General features: G+C 38.9%; 3 protein-coding genes across 3 annotated transcripts in view; 1 reads left to right on the top strand and 2 right to left on the bottom strand.

The window, feature by feature from the left end:
* LOC306983125 (uncharacterized protein) overlaps positions 1 to 18,621 on the top strand; it is a 269,919-nt gene that overhangs the window by 80,734 nt on the left and 170,564 nt on the right. The gene's annotated exons all lie outside the window — the stretch shown is intronic.
* Positions 1 to 18,621, bottom strand: part of LOC306959889 (polyunsaturated fatty acid lipoxygenase ALOX15B-like) — a gene marked incomplete at both ends in the record, with an annotated part of 59,030 nt that overhangs the window by 37,006 nt on the left and 3,403 nt on the right. Inside the window, 2 exons of the mRNA XM_079552141.1 lie at positions 10,369 to 10,417; positions 18,371 to 18,514. Of these exons, the coding sequence (XP_079408267.1) occupies positions 10,369 to 10,417; positions 18,371 to 18,514 (193 nt within the window). The remainder of the gene's footprint in view (positions 1 to 10,368; positions 10,418 to 18,370; positions 18,515 to 18,621) is intronic.
* On the bottom strand, positions 8,909 to 9,968 carry LOC306959890 (polyunsaturated fatty acid lipoxygenase ALOX15B-like; the record flags this gene model as incomplete). The annotated part of the gene is made up of 5 exons (XM_079552142.1): positions 8,909 to 9,088; positions 9,167 to 9,337; positions 9,430 to 9,530; positions 9,632 to 9,753; positions 9,823 to 9,968. The coding sequence occupies 5 exons, from the start codon at positions 9,966 to 9,968 to the stop codon at positions 8,909 to 8,911; spliced, it is 720 nt and encodes a 239-aa protein (XP_079408268.1).

The raw sequence follows: 18,621 nt of genomic DNA, 5'->3' as shown, positions 1-18,621 counted from the left end.
CCACCAGCTGGATTCATAGTGGACCTTACTAAATGGACTTTGTACAACAATGTTTTTCTGTTCCTTAACCGCATGTACAAACAGCAGAAAGGTACAGCAATGGGGGCTTTGCTCCTAATTACTATATCTATATTTGGGTTTTTGGGAAGAAAACTTTGTCTACTCCAATCTAAACATATTTCTTGATAAAATAATATGGTGGGGGCGCTATATAGATGATGTGCTACTTTTTTGGTCTGGATCAAATGAGGAATTGAGGCAATTTCACTTCTATTTAACCCTTGTGTGCCCCATAATTCAGAGTTACACTCGTGGTCACCTGGGGTCATTTTTGACCCCATTTTGTTTCTCTAATATCTCAGCCATAAAATAACATTTTGAAATAAATGTGGTTCTATCTTTAGTTTGACTTCATAAAAATGCACTGATAGTAAATTTACCAGTTTTTATTATTTTTTGGGTCGGTGGGACATGTTTATGTAAAAAAAGTCAAATTTTGAGCCAAAAATGGCCCTGTAGCACTGAAAATCCTGAAGTGGATATAACTCCAAGTATTTGGTGAATTGGGCACTGGGAGAGGCTCAAAGGTAGAGCAGGTTCTGTTTTTGAAAAATGTTTCATTTTTGAATGAGAGCAAATAGTTACACTCGTCGTCTCTGGGGTCATTTATGACCCCAGCAAAACCCCATTCATTTCAATGGAGATGAGCCGATCCTGCAGGTTTTCTATCTTTGACCTTTTGTACCGACTTCATTTGTGCTTCAGATATGAAACCATTATTATGTTTCCATCCCAGAGGACCTCCTTGACATGCACATTCAGCAGATTTTGAATTCACATATTTTTACAATAGTTACAGGGCCCTAAAGCCTGAAAACAGCAGCAGCTCTCCATTCATTTCAATGGCAGTGTCCTCCATGTCTGTGATTCCAGCTATATTTTGGACTTTTGCCTTTCATACAAACTTCATTTCAACTCCAAATCCATAACTTTTTTAAATATACACTCCACAGGGCCTCCACTACATGCACATGTGCCACATTTTGAATTCAGTCATTTTTTCATAGTTTTAGGACCCAAAAACCAGTGCTATAACCCAGTTTCGAAATACAGCCAAACTGTGATTCTCGCTCTCTTATTTCAGGAAAGTCTCTATATTCTCATCAAAAATCTGCTCAAAGCAGAGTTTACATCTTAATTCATCAACTTTTATCAAAATATTAAATGTTCAGTGCAGTTTGACAGTGAAAGTGAAGTACAGAAGAGCAGAATGTGTTTGGAAAAACAAAGCTGTAAAAGTTATACAAACAACTGATATTCTATAAACACCAAACAAATGCACATTTATCTATACAAAATCATCTTTTTTTATCATGATTTCTTCCAAAATTACTCAGACACTGATATGCATCAGATTTTATGATCTGTGATAAAGTTTTGAGTGTTCACAGCATTTTGTCTCTGCAGGTGAACGGCATGCGTTATGTTCATGTAAACCTGTGTGGACTATCGGACTTACTGTGTCAAATACAGCCTCAGAATGTGGAAATATGGTCAAATAGAAAATAAAAAACATAGTGAAAGCATTATAAATATTCACAAAAATAACAGGACATATAAAATGGAATATAAATAAATGTTTCTAAGAGCAGCTGGTGCAGATGTGGACTGTGGGTCGGGACTGACCTGAGAGATTCTCTTTTGGACGTTTGTTTTTCAAACTGAGCTGTGATGGAGGAACGTCTGTGTTGGACGATGTGTCTGTGTTTGAATTGTGTTTTTATTTGTTCTAAAGGTCCAGGAACATGTTCACTGTGATGTGTTGTCCCTGTGTTGGAGCTGAAGCTGTATTTAGTACAGTTTAGTTTGAGTGTTTATAAACGTCACCTGAACCGAACATGAGCTGCTCTACTGTTCACCTGCAGAGACAAAAGGCTGTAAACACTCAAAACTTTATCACAGATCATAAAATCTGATGCATTTCAGTGTCTGAGTAGTTTTAGGAGAGATCATGACCAAAAAAGATGATTTTGTATAAAGAAATGTGCATTTGTTTGGTGTTTATAGAATATCAGTTGTTTGTTTAACTTTTACAGCTTTGTTTTTCCAAACACATTCTGCTCTACTGTACTTTACTTTCACTGTCAAACTGCACTGAACATTTAATATGTTGATAAAAGTTGATGAATTAAGATGTAAACTCTGCTTTGAGCAGATTTTTGATGAGAATATAGAGACTTTCCTGAAATAAGAGAGCGAGAATCACAGTTTGGCTATATTTCGAAACTGGGTTATAGCACTGGTTTTTGGGTCCTAAAACTATGAAAAAATGACTGAATTCAAAATGTGGCACATGTGCATGTAGTGGAGGCTCTGTGGAGTGTATATTTAAAAAAGTTATGGATTTGGAGTTGAAATGAAGTTTGTATGAAAGGCAAAAGTCAAAAATATAGCTGGAATCACAGACATGGAGGACACTGCCATTGAAATGAATGGAGAGCTGCTGCTGTTTTCAGGGTTTAGGCCCTGTAACTATTGTAAAAATATGTGAATTCAAAATCTGTTGAATGTGCATGTCAAGGAGGTCCTCTGGGATGGAAACATAATAATGGTTTCATATCTGAAGCACAAATGAAGTCGGTACAAAAGGTCAAAGATAGAAAACCTGCAGGATCGGCTCATCTCCATTGAAATGAATGGGGTTTTGCCGGGGTCATAAATGACCCCAGAGACCACGAGTGTAACTATTTGCTCTCATTCAAAAATGAAACATTTTTCAAAAACAGAACCTGCTCTACCTTTGAGCCTCTCCCAGTGCCCAATTCACCAAATACTTGGAGTTATATCCACTTCAGGATTTTCAGTGCTACAGGGCATTTTTTGGCTCAAAATTTGACTTTTCTTACATAAACATGGAAACTTGGAAAATTTACTATCAGTGTGTAACATGTAAAGGCTAGGCGGTTGACTGCGGAAGCTAGAATGCACAGAAGATGGTTCGTCACGGAGCCTGGGTTGTGAATGATTATACCAGAGCCATGGATTTCCATTTTAGTGTCTGTATTCTTCAAGCACATGACGGAACAACATGAGTACAGGAATCACAAAATAGTTTGGACAGTTCGAGGGCGGAGCAACGCGCCGCCAACGAATGGGAGGGGAAAAGAAAACCCAAATAAAAGGGGAAAGGGGGAAAAAAAACCCGTCCCGATATGTCCCACGGCCGGAATAGAGTTCGAGTTGAGCGGTAATCCAGTTAGGGCAGAGTTCAAGCGTATCGGATGGATGTGTGTTTTGCTTATCCTACCACGTATAGGTCCGAGGGTTCGTAGCTCGCCATCTCGTTAGGAGTCCTCGAGTTGGGACAATCGAGAGTTCAAGAGTTCATGGGGTAGGGTTGGACTTTGTTGGTTCCATACAAAAAACCTGACCTACAAGGCCAAAAAACACAGGTTAAGAAACCTAGTTACTAAAGTAACCAACGAAATAAAGTAAATCAATATCAATAAATAAATAAATCAATATGCATAAACATACATGCTGAATGCAAATGCATATTACACTCATGTGTAATGATGTTACCCCACAATGTGAGTTGTATCTGAAAGTTGTGTTCAGAATCAAAACAACTCAAATCACATTGAGAAAAATAATAAACAAAGTGCACCTTTAAATTCAGTGGTCGAATAATCCAAACACAAATGCAGAGTTTGGTATTCGAATTGGTATTGCGCAATATTCAGTTAAAATCAATGGGCTTCAATGGCCACCAAACATGTAACCATTTCAGCGGTAGTCACGAAAGTGACAAAAAACGCTCAAAACGGCAATAATTCTTTAGATTAGCGAACAAGCTAATCGTTTAAAGCAATGCCTACAATTCGGCTTTCACGATAGAACAAACAAACAATTCACCTTTGAGTTTAGAATGTTTAGCGCGGAGTCTCCAGGCGCGGCCCGACGTCTAAACACAGCGGAACCAGACAGGGGCTCTGGTTGAGGAACGGCAGCAACTATAGTGAAAGTAACGCTTCCGTGAGCAATCACACGGCAAAACGAGACATAATATAGGTTGAGAAGCGGATGGCAAAAGACTTACCTAGGATTCAGAACTTGAATCGCTAAGCTTGGAGCGTGTCGTTCATTTGTTTGGGGACGCCGAAAGATCATGCCACAGCCACAGTGGAGACGGAGAGGAAGTGAACCCGCGTGACCCGTAACTTGTAGGAAGTTGGAAGTTTGGGGTGGCGCAGGAAGAGGACCCGCAAAAATAAAAGGCTCTACTAAATGCGGGTTACAAGTGCATTTTTATGAAGTCAAACTAAAGATAGAACCACATTTATTTCAAAATGTTATTTTATGAGTGAAATATTAGAGAAACAAAATGGGGTCAAAAATGACCCCAGGTGACCAAGAGTGTAACTATTTGTTCTCATTCAAATGTATGAGAAAATTCAAAAATTGCATTAACACAAAAGTTTGACTATTTCCAATTGGAAACTGACCAGATAGTCCGAGTTATCCTCAGAATTCGATTTTTGATATTTTATGACTGTTGTTTGTTCAGGATTTGGTGTTTTTTTACATAAACGAGGCCTACAAACTGAAAAAAAATAAAAAACACAACATTTTTGTATCAGGCCATTAGTCTGAAGCTACACTAAAGATAGAACACAAACTTGTTAAAAAAGGTTATTTTATGGCTGAGATATTAGAGAAACAAAATGGGGTCAAAAATGACCCCAGGTGACCACGAGCATCCCTTACGGTCAGTTTCAGCGTCTGCGAAGGATTTGTGATGATGATGATAACTTTGAACATCATGCTCATGAGTTGGGACAAAGATTCAAGAGTAGAGGATTCAAAGAGGAAGTCATTGAAACAGCATATCAAAAAGCTAAAAGTCAAAATCGTAATGACTTATTAACTAAGAAGAAAAAACAAGAGAATCGTGTTAATCAAGCATACTTTGTGACACAATACAGCTCTGAAGCAAACAAAATTAAACAAATTATAAAACAGAACTGGAGTATCCTCACAAGCGACAGCCTACTGAGAGAAGCTCTCCCAGAAACTCCAACTATCAGTTTCCGAAGAGCTCCTATTCTCAGCAATAAACTGGTCAATAGCCACCTCCCTCCTCTACAGAAGGAAACTTGGCTTAGTTCAAAACCAGGAAACGACAGATGCGGTAACTGTACCCACTGTGACGCCATAAAGACCACTAACTGTTTTATGGACGCTACATCAAATCAAACATTTTCCATTAACTCTTTTATTAACTGTAGCACCAGTGCTGTGGTTTACAGGCTTGAGTGCCCATGTGGCTGTTTCTATATTGGTAGAACTAAGCACAAGCTAAAATGGAAATTTGCCAGAACATAAACAGGCCATACGTACAGGGAATCCTCTGTACCCCATGGCTCTGCATTTTAAACACTCTAACCGTGGACTTAACACCTTAAAAGCATTTTGTATAGATCACATCCCTGAGCCATTAAGAGGAGGCGACAGACTTAAAAGTCTCCTGCAGAGGGCGTCCTTCTGGATCTACACTCTGAAAGCAACAGAGCATCCAGGTCTCAATGGGGAACTGGACTTTACCCCTTTTCTTTAATGCTTCTGTTTATAGAAGATGTTTGTATATATGACTGTAAATAATGTGTAGATATTTGTATATCATCCTGATATGTATTTTTGTACATTTCCTTGTATTCTGAAATCCTGCTCATAGGATGTACTGCATCAGCTGACTGAGTTCCAGCCCCTATGGGTCATGTGACCACTTCATACAGTTTAAAAGCTGCTCACACATCACTCGAGTCCTGCCCTGACGAAAGCCTATACGGCTGAAACGCGTAGGCAATGTTTTAATCTAATGCAATAAAGACCAGCACCTTTTCTTTGAGCGCCTCAGTTTTGTATCTTTTTAAAGTCAAATGCTGATCCCTGCACTGAAGAGCACCAAAGTTAGATTTTTGAAAAAACAAGGATATCCAAGCAGCGCTCCTGCATGTTTTAGTTTGAACTCATGAACTCATGGCGTGTGTTTTGGAAGTTTTTGAAACTCTTGACTGATCTTTTATCGCCTCTAAACATATTCAGGAAGGTCATTACTCTTTATAAATGATGAACAAAGTCTTAGAAATGAGGAAATGATGATTTACAAATGCTTGGACAGTGGGACGTTTTATCAGATCATAGTGAGTTATGGCAGAATATGTCTTCATTTTACAAAGAGGGAATTTTATGATACTATTATAAATGTATTTGTACTCACCAAGCCTATGAAGCATCAGGACGAAGACGAGCACGAAGAGAGACATGTTTGAAAGACGTCTCCGAGCAGATCTGAGGCAGGACGACGCTGAGCTTCCTGTTTTCTGCTCTGTCTTATCTCCTTATTTGGTAGAGCCTTTTATTGTTGCGGGTCCACTTCCCAAACTTCCAACTTCCTAAAAGTTACGGGTCACGCGGGTTCACTTCCTCTCCGTCTCCACTGTGGCTGTGGCATGATCTTTCGGCGTCCTTAAAGGAACAGGCCACCGTTTTTACATACTGAGATATGTTCTTACCTCACTTTAGACGAGTTAATATATCCCCGTCTGGTCTTTGTCCGTGCGCTCTGTCAGGCAAACGGAGCACATACGCAGCCTCTCCCACATGTCATATAGCTCCAAAAAAGCTCACGATAGAAGCTACCAAGCTCTTCCACGTGTTCCCTATTTAAATAAAGTTACGTGAAGTGTTTTCATGCGAAGTATATTTACACAGAAATGTAGCATGTCCATTTTATAAGCAGATAAAAAGGGGGACTATATTGTGAGGCGTAATGATACAGGAGCAAAACGTCCACGCAGTAACTCCTAAAGACTTCCCGCTCACTTCCGACATCATCACATTCTAAATCGTGAACGCCGCCTGTTAAGAAAAAACTTGTGCTTGTTCCATTGGCAAGAATAGGTTTTATCTGCTTCAAGGCCAGACCAAATCCACTCAATCTTTAGATTTAATCTCTTCATTCAAGTAGATTTAAGTCATTTCTTAGTATTCTTAGAGAATTCTTTTAGGATTATGGCCTTAAAGGGTGCTCTGCTAAGACATATTAAGTAATTGACAGTATTTTTAACATTTCTGGAATACTTTAACAGGCATTTGAGCTCTGATTTGGGTCATAATATTTCTCAAAATCATCTCGAGGGCCAGAGTTTGATGATGGAGGGCCGGTTTTGACCCCCGGGCCTGACGTTGCCGACCCCTGCCCTATATCAAACATCCTGAAACATCCCTTTAAGAAAACGTGTTCTGAAACTTTAAAAACAGTAGCGTGATCTGAGTCTGAGGACTTTACAGAGTGAACATGTGGTCATTAGTGTTTCAAAGTCAGGAGCTTTTTCTCTCAGAGCCACATGTTCATTTCATCTGAACCCCTTAACTCCCGCCTGAACCCAGCACATTTTCTCCAGTTTGGCTTTACCCCAATCCAAAAGCTTCTGGAAAAAACGCTGTGAAAATAGCAACAAAACTGAGACGAAAACAAGGATGGAAATGTGACAAAAAAGTGACGAAAAATGGAAGAAAAAATGACACAAATTTGACAAAAAATGACAAAAATTTGATTAAAAAATTGATGAAAAAAATGGTAAAAAGATGACAAAATGTGACAAAAAAATGACAAAAAAATGACAAAAAATACCAAAAATGAGTTGAATACCCAACAAACAAATGATGGAAAAAAATGTGCTGACGTGAGGAAAAAGCTCCTCTCAGGCGGGTTCAGGCGGGAGTTAAGAGGTTATTGAAGGACACACGTGTGAAGATGATCCACAGTTGAAAGTAGAGAAGATGGAATTGTGTGAAAATACGGTGACACTGATAGATAAAAACATAAGGAGGAACCCCCTGGAGCTTATTTCTGGTCTCTTATATATTTTCATAATCAGACTGTAAACTTCTGTGACTGAACCCGTGTGACAGTAACACATGACACATGTACAGGACTGTCGTGTGAGCCAGTGATGAGCATTGTTTCTGTACTGGATATAACAAAGCTTTATTTGCGTCGCTCACTTTGGCTGTTGAACATTTCACAGAAAAGTTGAGACAAAATAGAGATCGGACTTTTAAACAAATGAAAAAACAATATCCAAACCAAACAGTGACGGTCAATAAGAACATGTTTGGATCCAAAAGAGCAAAGAGAAGCAGCTTCCTGTGGCCTCACCTTAGAGGCAAGAAAAGAAGCATTTCTGTGACGTCCGAAACAGAGACGACCTTTAACCCCTTAACTCCCACCTAAACCGAGCACATTTTCTCCAGTTTGGCTTTACCTCAATCCAAAAGCTTCTGGAAAAAAGGTGAGAAAATAGCAACAAAACTGAGAGGAAAACAATGATGGAAATGTGACAGAAAAGTGAGAAAACATTGAAAAAAAAGTGACGAAAAATTGATGAAAAAATGTGACAAAATGTGACAAAAAAAAGACAAAAATGTGATAAAAACTTGACAAAAAATTAAAAAAAATGTGACAAAAAGTGATACGAAATTGACAAAAAAATGACAAAAATTTGATAAAAAATTTATGATTTTTTTTTTAAAAATGTGACAAAAATGTGAGAAAACATTGACAAAAAAGTGACGAAAAATGGATGAATAAATGACACAAATTTGACAAAAAAATTAAAAAAAAATTAAAAAAATGTGACAAAAATGTGACAAAATTTTGATAAAAATTGGACAAAAAATGTATGATTTTTTTTTTTAAATGTGACAAAAAATGACAAATGTGACAAAAATGTGATAAAAAATGACAAAAAAAATGAGTTGAATACCGAACAAAAAAATGATGGAAAAGAAATGTGATGACGTGAGGAAAAAGATCCTCTCGGTTCAGGCGGGAGTTAAGAGGTTAAATAGACACACTGTTCTCCATCAGCGTCGGCCTCAGATGTGAGTACGCCGGCGTGCGCTCTTTGTTCTTCTCATCGATTTCCTCATCGAGTATCTTCAGATCAGCAGCAAACTCTTCCATCAGGCGGCACGGAGCGTCTTCTGTGAAATGCTGGTTCGGGAACTGGCCGAGAGCAACCTGAGGAGACAGAGTCAGGTTAAAGATCTGGATTAAAACGACACTGAATCTAAATGACGGTGCTCCAGCGGGACTCACAAAGTCAGAGGACTGTGAGTTCAGCAGCTTCATGACGGATACGCCTCTTTGAGTCGTGTTGTGATCAGGAAGTGTCTGCAGGACCGTTTCTAAAGTGGCGGTGCCTTTCTCAGTCGGGGGAGGTTTCTGTAAAGAGGTGGGAGTGTTGGGCATCCAGCTGCCATAGTCAGCCTGACCAACGATAGAGACATAAAGATTAAAGACAAATGTGATCAGGGATGTTCATGTGTAACGTCCTCTGAGTGTCAGGGTCAGAAACACACCTGCCCGTTGTTGACCACGGAGTGTTGGGCTGAGCAGGTGAAAATGACCATCGTTACAAACTTGACCAACTCATCAACGGTCTCGAACCTTTGAGGAATCCCTGAGGGAGATTGTTTTTCAGTAACGGGTGCCGTTGGATTCAACTACTACTATTAGTAATAATGAGCATCAGAACATCCACAGTGTCTGATTTGAACTCACCTGATGTTTCTCTAGAACCAAAGCCGTGCTCAAATATGTCCTGGATATAATCCTGCAGCTCAGTGTCTCGTTTGATTTCTTCGTCTTCCTTGTAGTAGTAGGTTAGTACTCCTTTCACATACCTTTAAAGATTTCAAATATAACATGAATCAAATCAGCAATGAACTGAACAATCAGTGTGAATCCAGTACTTCTCGATGATGTCCCAGAGCTTGAATCCATCGTCTCTGTAGTAGAAGTTTGGCACTGACTCCAGTCCTCTCTCTTTAACGTCCTCTTGGATACAGAGCGCCTCGTACGTCACAGTGGAATGACAGCGTCGCAGGAGGGCGGTCATTCCCTCCACACTTGCAGCTGCAAACTTTAAATCAATTGAAATATGTGAGTTTACTGTGTGTCTCACTGTATTTTAAATGTAATAATTACCGATGCAAAAACCCCATCTTCAGAAATCACCCTTTTCCTTGTGCCGACGTTGGTTTGTAGAGTGTAACGAGTGTGAGGAATGAGAAGCTGAAGAAGAACAAGTCTTCATTAGTCACACACATTACAGTCAAAGGCCTGGACCTGTCCCTGTGGTACCTTGTAGAGAGGATGCACCTTGGGCAGGTTCCTCAGTAAAGCCACAGCGTAGACTTCAGCCAGCAGGTGAGTGCGCAGCAGGTGAGCCGTGACCTGCTGTTTGTTAGAATCTGCACTTCTCACAAAGATCTTGGCCAATAACCAGTCGTACTCACGGTCGGTGGAGACAAAGATGGGGTTGTCCTTTCCTGGTTTCTGTTTGAGCTGAACACAAAGCACCATCTTTCATGAGCTTTACAAGCAAATTAACAAACAGGGTAACGTAGGCCGAGCCAAACCCCTCGAGCAGCATCATGGAGCACACATCAGAAGAAGACAGTGAAGACAGTGAGGAAGATCATGTCCCTCCGACCAAAATGAGAATCCCACAACCTGAGAAATCTATGCACAAAATGGGAGCTGAAATGTTGAAACAAGTTCCTCTGCCTGACCACAAAGAAAAGCTGCTTATAGGAGCTCATACTGGTGGTTTATATTCATATGTATTTATTATAAGACAGTGCATATTAACTAGCGGTGCAACTTAGCCAAGAGGCCAGTTTTCAGATGGACAGAAGGCGACCTACAAAAAAAGTCCAGGGTTAAAAATAAAGCAGTGATAGAGCATGATAAACATTGTCGGTGGAGAATAAAGCAGTGAAATACACAAGTAAAATAAAAGGAGCGACGCAAACGAACGGCAGGGACGGAGCAGCAGAGCAGCAAGACAATGTCAACAAGGAAGAATGATACAAACAACAGCAGGAAAACTAACACTTACACAGAGAAACTGACACTTAAACAGAGAAACTAACAGTTACACAGAGAAACTAACACTTACACAGAGAAACTAACACTTACACAGAGAAACTAACACTTACACAGAGAAACTAACACTTACACAGAGAAACTAACACACAGAGAAACTAACACTTACACAGAGAAACTAACACTTACACAGAGAAACTAATACATACACAGAGAAACTAACACAGAGAAACTAACACTTACACAGAGAAACTAACACACAGAGAAACTAACACTTACACAGAGAAACTAACACTTACACAGAGAAACTAACACTTACACAGAGAAACTAACACTTACACAGAGAAACTAACACTTACACAGAGAAACTAACACTTACGCAGAGAGAAACTAACACTTACACAGAGAAACTAACACTTACACAGAGAGAAACTAACACTTACGCAGAGAAACTAACACTTACACAGAGAAACTAACACTTACACAGAGAAACTAACACTTACACAGAGAGAAACTAACACTTACACAGAGAAACTAACACTTACACAGAGAGACTAACACTTACACAGAGAAACTAACACTTACACAGAGAGAAACTAACACTTGGGGCACAGAGCGTGGCACAGAGCGTGGCACAGAGCGTGGCACAGAGCGTGGCACAGAGCGTGGCACAGAGCGTGGCACAGAGCGTGGCACGCTGTGGATCCGGAACGCTTTTGCCTCAAAAGTGCTAACATTTGTACTGATTTTACTGAATACAAACTTGTGACCACACAGCGGCAAAATGCCTCCAAAATCGGCAAAACATGAGAAGTTGGAGGAAGAGTGCGTGTCACTCAGCCAAGTGAACGATCTGTTGCACCAGCAGAAAGAAGCGTTCACTGCGCTATTGCATCAACAGCGAGACAATTTTCAGAGCTGCATCAAAGTCTTCGTGGAAAATATGAACACCAGGTTGGACTCGTTGACAAAGGATATACAAGAAGTTAAAGTGAGTCTGCAGTACACGCAAAAGGACGTAGATGACCTAAAAACAAACGCTGCTAAGCACGCTGAGCGCAGCGACACAATGCAGTCGGACATTTACAAAGTCTGTGACAGTTTACTCACAATGACAGATAAAATGGAATACCTGGAAGGTCAGTCCAGAAGGAACAACCTCGTGTTTGATGGCATCGCTGAGTCACCCAGTGAAACTTGGGCGGACACGGAAGAAAAAATCAAAAAAGTTCTCACGGAGAATCTGCACCTGGAGCGGACGGTAGAAGTGGAGCGGGCGCACCGCACCGGCAAACCAGGGGTGGGCGAAAGACCGAGGCCAATAGTGGTCAAGCTGCTGCGCCACAAGGACCGAGTCACCATACTCCAACGCGCAAAAGCTCTGAAAGGAACGAACATCTACATAAACGAAGACTACACAGACGCTGTCCGAAGGAAAAGGAAAGAACTGCTGCCAGATTTGAAAGCGGCGCGCATGAGAGGGGACATTGCCTTCCTGCGCCACGACAAACTTGTCATTCGCCCTCGGAGCAGTACACCGATTCACCATTAGGATTGTTGCACAATTCTGGTATGTTGAAGCACTTCATTTCAAATGGCCTCTAACACATCTAGCATAGGAAGTTCCGATTTAGATCATTCAATAAGGAGAATTACAGAAGCATTCGAACTGGACTTTAAATACCCGCAATATGATCTACAGAACACTGAGAATGACATCGACCCTGAAAACAACTTTTTCACCAGAACTGTTAATGACTGTCAGTATTACACAGAGGATCTTCACAATCGTAAATTCCAAAACATTAATGCATTCTCTATTATCCACTTCAATAGTCGAAGCCTTCAAGCAAATTTTGATCACATTAAGAACTATTTAAATCAATTTTCTAAGCCATTCAACGTAATTTTAATATCAGAAACGTGGATTCAAATTGACAGAGAAAAGGAGTTTTCAATTGAAGGGTATGAGTTTATAAGTATGAATAGAAGAAACAAGCATGGTGGGGGTGTAGCTATGTTTGTAGACTCTAATTATAGTTTTAAAGTGATTGAAAATAAGACTATGGTGGTGGATGATGTTCTTGAATGTCTTACTGTTGAAATTACAAGGGAAAAAGAGAAAAATATTATTGTAAGTTGTATCTATAGAGCTCCTAGCTCTGATATAGATGTCTTTTCTAATTGGATGGAGGAGCACTTTTCAAGCACAAATCAGAAAGTCATGTTTGTAGGGGGAGATCTTAACATTGATCTGTTAAATCCAAACAATCATAAAAAGACGGACGAATTTATTAATACGTTATTCAGTATAGGTTTGTTTCCTCTAATAACTAAACCGAGTAGAATTACATCCCACAGTGCCACTTTAATTGATAACGTTCTTTCTAATGAAATAGAAAATAATACTATCAGCGGTTTAATGATAAATGATATCAGTGATCACCTGCCGGTTTTTGTATTGTACAAAAATAATCACCAAAAAAATGAACCAGGAAACATGCATTGGTTCAGAAGGGTAAAAACAAAGAAAACTATTGATGCCCTTAAAAAGGAGCTATCAAAGCAGGAATGGAGTCATATATACAGAGAGAATGACACTAATAAAGCATACGAGGAGTTTGCGCGAATATTTCAAAAAGTGTATGATAAAAACTGCCCAATGAGGAAATACTGTAAAAACAGGAAGTGTAAGGATAATCCATGGATGTCTAAGGGATTGCTAAATGCATGCAAGAAAAAAAATTCTCTTTACAAAAACTTTATAAAAAACAGAACAAAAGAAGCTGAGGATAAATATAAGAAATATAAAAATAAATTGATAAGTATTGTTAGAAAATGTAAACAAGAGTATTATAATAAGTTATTGGATAACAATAAGAATAATATTAAAGGCTTATGGAATATCTTAAATTGTATAATTAGAAACAAACCAAGAATGATTAATTATCCACAACATTTCAAAGATGAGGATAGAACTATAAATAATATGAATGAAGTAGTCGATACATTTAATAAATTCTTCGTCAATGTTGGACCGAACCTTGCTGCAAAAATTGCAAACGTTGAGAAGTACAACTGTGATCTGATAGACAGAAATCCTACGTCCTTGTTCCTAAATCCTGTGAAGGAAAATGTAATATTGGATATTGTTAGAGGGTGTAAAAATAAAACCTCGACAGATTATTATGATATGGATATGAAGACCTTAAAATCTGTCATTGAAAGTATCTCTAAGCCGTTAACACACATCTGTAACTTATCGTTACAAACTGGACAATTTCCTGACAGTATGAAAGTAGCAAAAGTGATTCCTCTGTTCAAAGCTGGAGATAACCATTTCCTTACAAACTACAGGCCTGTTTCCCTTTTACCGCAATTCTCAAAAATCTTAGAGAAGGTTTTTAATTCTAGACTCGACAGCTTTATTGAAAGAAATAACTTGCTCTCTGAGAATCAGTTTGGTTTTAGGAATAATCATTCAACTTCGCACGCACTCTTTGATACAATTGATGAAATAACTAATGCTGTAGATAACAAGAAATATGCAATAGGGTTATTTATTGACCTAAGTAAAGCGTTTGATACAAAAAACTATGATATATTAATTGATAAACTAGAACATTATGGGATTAGGGGGGTAGCTCTACAGTGGGTCACCAGTTACTTGAAAAATAGAAAACAATGTGTGAAAATAGGTGAATACCAGTCGAGTTGTCGAGAAATTGTGTGTGGTTTACCTCAAGGTTCCATTCTGGGTCCAAAATTGTTTAATTTGTACATTAACAAAATTTGTAAAACATCTCAAATTCTTAGATTTATCTTGTTTGCAGACGATACAAATATTTTTGCTTCAGGAGACAACTTAAAGCAACTGTGTCAGATTGTTAACTTGGAACTCAAGAGTGTCAATAAGTGGTTCAAACAAAACAAATTGTCACTAAATCTGAGTAAAAGCAAAATGATGATATTTGGCAACAGTAAATCTAATGCTCAGGAGGCAATTCAGATAGAGGGTGTTGTTATAGAGCGGGTGCACAAAATCAAATTTCTTGGAGTCATTATAGATGACAGAATCACTTGGAAATCACACATTAAATATATATCTACTAAAATATCAAGAAGCATTGCAGTAATAGCAAAAGCAAAGCACATTTTAAACGTCAAAGCTCTACATACCCTATACTCTTCACTGATTTTGCCCTATTTATACTATTGTACTGTGGTTTGGGGTAGTACCTATAAAAACACAGTTAAACCAATAGTATTGCTGCAAAAAAGAGCTGTCAGATTAATTCATAAAGTTGGGTTTTTAGACCACACAAATCCACTATTTTTCAAATCAAAGATCATGAAGTTCTGCGACATTGTTGAGTTCCAAACGGTACAGATGTTATACAAAGCAAGATATAAAGTGTTACCAAACCAAATACAAAGAAGGTTCCAAGAACGTACTGGTCGTTATGAATTACGGGATGAATTAAACTTTAGGACTCAGAGTCATAGCTCCACTTTGAAAAGTTTCAGCCTGACAGTTAATGGTGTACAATTGTGGAATAAATTGGAGATGGAGATGAAACGATGTCCAAACCTTAACCTGTTCAAATATAAATACAAACAAAAGATTTTTGAAAAGTACAGAGAAGAAAAAACATGTTGACACTAGGGGGAGCAGTAGGATCAATTTGCTGCTCTGAACGGTTGTCATTCTATTGTTTATAATTGCAAATAGAGAAGTAGGGCAGGCGAGCTACAAATCTGCTGAGAGGCCCCTCCCAACGGGCTCATGAACCTCGTCTTTTAATGCACCTCACAGTACAGGAACATCTTCTTAAAAAAAAAAAAAAAAACCAGATGTTAGGGCAGCTGGGTGGGGGTTTGTTGATGGGGAGCTAACGCCCTCTTCGACTAGCCCGCTCGACACCCTGGCTTTTTAACGCACTACACTATGCAGGGCTTAAATACTTTCTACATATTACATAATTCATTGGTATTGATTGATGACATTGATAACCATTCGACTGACAATCGTTCGCCGTTTGTAACTTGCTTTGTACCAAACATTGTATATGTAACGAGACTGTTGTTGTAGTTGTGCTGCGCTTCTCTTCTGCTAAATTCTGTTAATTACATGAACATTCCCTTAAGTGCTTTGTAAGTGTGGTCCACTTTGAAATGTAACAGGTTCCTTGCTAAGGAGGCAAATCCAATTATGATGTTGCTTAATGTATCATTGTATCATAATGTGTTAAATCACAGACGGGTACGTTGTGCTCATGTGTGTGCATGCTGTGTTCCAAGGCTCTAGTACTTTGTAATATGTTCTTTGGTACTATTGTTGTGATATACACTTTTATTGTAATGATTTCGGGGTGGGCGTCTATAAGCTTTTGCTTCAGCCCACTCCTTTTGAGCAGAATTTTAACTGCTCAAATGAACAAATAAACTAAACTAAACTAAACTTACACAGAGAGAAACTAACACTTACACAGAGAAACTAACACTTACGCAGAGAAACTAACACTTACACAGAGAAACTAACACTTACACAGAGAGAAACTAACACTTACACAGAGAAACTAACACTTACACAGAGAGAAACTAACACTTACACAGAGAAACTAACACTTACACAGAGAAACTAACACTTACACAGAGAAACTAACACTTACACAGAGAAACTAACACTTACACAGAGAAACTAACACTTACACAGAGAGACTAACACTTACACAGAGAGAAACTAACACTTACACAGAGAATCTAGCACTTACACAGAGAAACTAGCACTTACACAGAGAAACTAACACTTACACAGAGAAACTAGCACTTACACAGAGAAACTAACACTTACACAGAGAAACTAACACTTACACAGAGAAACTAACACTTACACAGAGAGAAACTAACACTTACACAGAGAAACTAACACTTACACAGAGAGACTAACACTTACACAGAGAAACTAACACTTACACAGAGAAACTAACACTTACACAGAGAAACTAACACTTACACAGAGAAACTAACACTTACACAGAGAAACTAACACTTACACAGAGAGACTAACACTTACACAAAGAGAAACTAACACTTACACAGAGAAACTAACACTTACACAGAGAGACTAACACTTACACAGAGAGAAACTAACACTTACACAGAGAAACTAGCACTTACACAGAGAAACTAACACTTACACAGAGAGAAACTAACACTTACACAGAGAGAAACTAACACTTACACAGAGAAACTAACACTTACGCAGAGAAACTAACACTTACACAGAGAGAAATTAACACTTACGCAGAGAAACTAACACTTACACAGAGAAACTAACACTTACACAGAGAAACTAACACACAGAGAAACTAACACTTACACAGAGAAACTAACACTTACACAGAGAGAAACTAACACTTACACAGAGAAACTAACACTTACACAGAGAAACTAACACTTACACAGAGAGAAACTAACACTTACACAGAGAAACTAACACTTACACAGAGAGAAACTAACACTTACACAGAGAAACTAACACTTACACAGAGAGAAACTAACACTTACACAGAGAGAAACTAACACTTACACAGAGAAACTAACACTTACACAGAGAGAAACTAACACTTACACAGAGAGAAACTAACACTTACACAGAGAAACTAACACTTACACAGAGAGAAACTAACACTTACACAGAGAAACTAACACTTACACAGAGAAACTAACACTTACACAGAGAAACTAACACTTACACAGAGAAACTAACACTTACACAGAGAAACTAACACTTACACAGAGAAACTAACACTTACACAGAGAAACGAACACTTACACAGAGACACTAACACTTACACAGAGAAACTAACTCTTACACAGAGAGCTAAGACGTCAGTGGAAAATGACAAGAACAAAAGAACACAACAAACACACACAAGGGTCGTCACAAGAGGGCAGCAAAGAGTTTAACGATGACGGGTCTGGCTTTTTATCAGCCATTTGATGAGATGTGAGTGGAATAAACTAAAGGAGGTGTTTCTCTGATTGTAGTTGGAAGACTGCTCAGTCTTTTGAAGCCCTGACTGTATTATGCAGACTGATGAAATCCCTGAGAGGTGGGGGTGCCAGGCCATGCAAAATGTTAAATCAGACACATGTTGGTGAAGTTGAATGTTGTGTTTGGAGAGGAGGTTTGTATAAGGACTGTCGTGGTTTGGTGTTTTCGGCTTGAGGTTTTGTGGGAAAGAATCATTGAGTGCATGAACACTTTGGCTGCTTGGGTGGACATGGATTTTCTGATGAATCTGAAGTTAGACGAATTAAATATAACTCAGAGCATGTTGTTGTTCAGTACCCTGGAGGCGACACATAAATGTCCACACTCCGTATGTGGACGTGAAGTCTCACCTGAATGGCCACAGGCTTCAGTTCATCCTCAGGAGTTCTGTGGAGGAGGACAAGAGGAGCCGCCAGATACTGCTGTTTATTATTGATGAGACCAGTCTGGACTCCATCCAAATCCTTGTAGTCGCACAGGAACAAGTTTCCATTCTGAAATATGAATTAGCATAAAATTAACTCTTTATCTGTGTAATCATCACAATATCTTTCATTCAAACCATCGTCTAAAGCGGGGGAGGAAGTGTTGTGGAGGTCAG

The sequence above is a fragment of the Gobius niger genome, assembly GCF_951799975.1.
Source record: "Gobius niger genome assembly, chromosome: 2".
Classification (NCBI taxonomy): Eukaryota; Metazoa; Chordata; class Actinopteri; order Gobiiformes; family Gobiidae; genus Gobius; species Gobius niger.
This window is presented reverse-complemented; position numbering and strand designations above follow the sequence as displayed.